This window comes from Mandrillus leucophaeus, unplaced genomic scaffold (assembly GCF_000951045.1).
Source record: "Mandrillus leucophaeus isolate KB7577 unplaced genomic scaffold, Mleu.le_1.0 Scaffold207, whole genome shotgun sequence".
In the NCBI taxonomy this organism is placed as follows: domain Eukaryota; kingdom Metazoa; phylum Chordata; class Mammalia; order Primates; family Cercopithecidae; genus Mandrillus; species Mandrillus leucophaeus.
This window is the reverse complement of record NW_012102110.1, coordinates 249,983-251,388: the sequence shown is the minus strand read 5'-3', so window position 1 is coordinate 251,388 and position 1,406 is coordinate 249,983. Positions and strand designations below refer to the sequence as shown.

General features: G+C 38.0%; 1 protein-coding gene across 1 annotated transcript in view; it reads right to left on the bottom strand.

The window, feature by feature from the left end:
* UCK2 (uridine-cytidine kinase 2) overlaps positions 1–1,136 on the bottom strand; it is a 24,387-nt gene extending 23,251 nt beyond the window's left edge. Inside the window, exon 1 of the mRNA XM_011979970.1 lies at positions 1,106–1,136. Within this exon, the coding sequence (XP_011835360.1) occupies positions 1,106–1,136 (31 nt within the window). The remainder of the gene's footprint in view (positions 1–1,105) is intronic.
* Between the last annotated feature and the right edge of the window lie 270 nt (positions 1,137–1,406).

Below are 1,406 nucleotides of genomic sequence, written 5' to 3'. Positions count from 1 at the left end.
AAAAAAAACCCCAGCATATTTAGAGGTTTAATGACTCAATCTTAGAAGTTTTACTATTGAATTTATTTCACCAACTGATTTTAACAACAACACACACACAAAAAAAAAACATGAAATCTTTTAAAGTTACAATTCTTATAAAGTTGTGTTTGACTGCCCTGGGCATAAGGAAAACTGGCCATTCCTGTTGCACAAGTCAGTGCAAACTAAACAGGTTTGCAAAATACGTCCTGTTATACAAGTTGTGACACACGACTAAGTAAGGATCTTTGGAGGAACAATAATATTTTGACTCAATTATTTTCAATTTATTTTGCCTTCATGATACTTTTGCATATTGACGCAGAAAAACATTTAAAACTACTCTGGACTTTGGGAACGCAGATCCTCCCATGCCCCAAAATGTCACAGAAAACAGATTCATATGATAAACTAGATTCAACAGTGAAAATGTTACAACAAAACCAAAGGCTCTCTGGGTACTACAGATGGATGGGGGGGTGGGGGGTGGAGAAATCAAAGGCTCTATGCAATTACAAACTATAAGTTTTTAAACATCTGTAGGCCCTCAATTTCCTTTTCCTCCCAGGCATCTATCTTAGGACGTCTCTTACATCCTAAGGTTGTAGGAGGGTAAAGTCTACAGCCTTTATTAGTAGACAGAATTCCTCCTAGAATTCCAAAGAACAAAAACAACAAAGTGATCCATGAAGCCAAATATATATTATCTAGTTATTCAAATTGTGGTATTTTTATTTATACTTAAAACCCACAAAATGTTTTTAATGTAAATGGCAATCCCATCACCATCAAAAAAGCATATTAAAAAGTTACACTACCTAATTTTGCAGATAAACAACTGTTTCCCTTAACCCAGCACAATTGAGGACAGAACCTGTATAATGGCCAGTAAAATGGGATAATGAACATACAGCAGGTGCAATTCTAGAAAATCAGCATTCATCCCAATCCTTGATCAATGATACAGTATAACTGTGTTGACCCCCAGCTGCATGTCTCAGTCCCGTGTTTTCGAGGACCTGGCTGGTGACCCTTCCCTTCTACAAACACACCACCATTGCTGACAGTGTAAATGATTACTTACTAGGCAGCAGGCCCTGCGCCAAACACTCCATTATGACCACCCTTAGAAGCCACAGGTGCTCTCCTGCATGGATGAGGAAACCAAGTTAAAGTAACTTGGTTTCATAGAGTCCTGGCTCTTTACCTCAACCTTAGATAGTAAGAAGTCTCAAGGCAGAAGAAGCCCTTTATCAGGAAGGACATAAATAAAATTGCACAAATAAGCAAAGAAACACCTGCCCTAGGTTAATCTAGATTTTTCAGGCATTTTCTTCCACCTGGGCCATGTTACAAATGGGCCCTAAAAAATCTGGATAACTGTT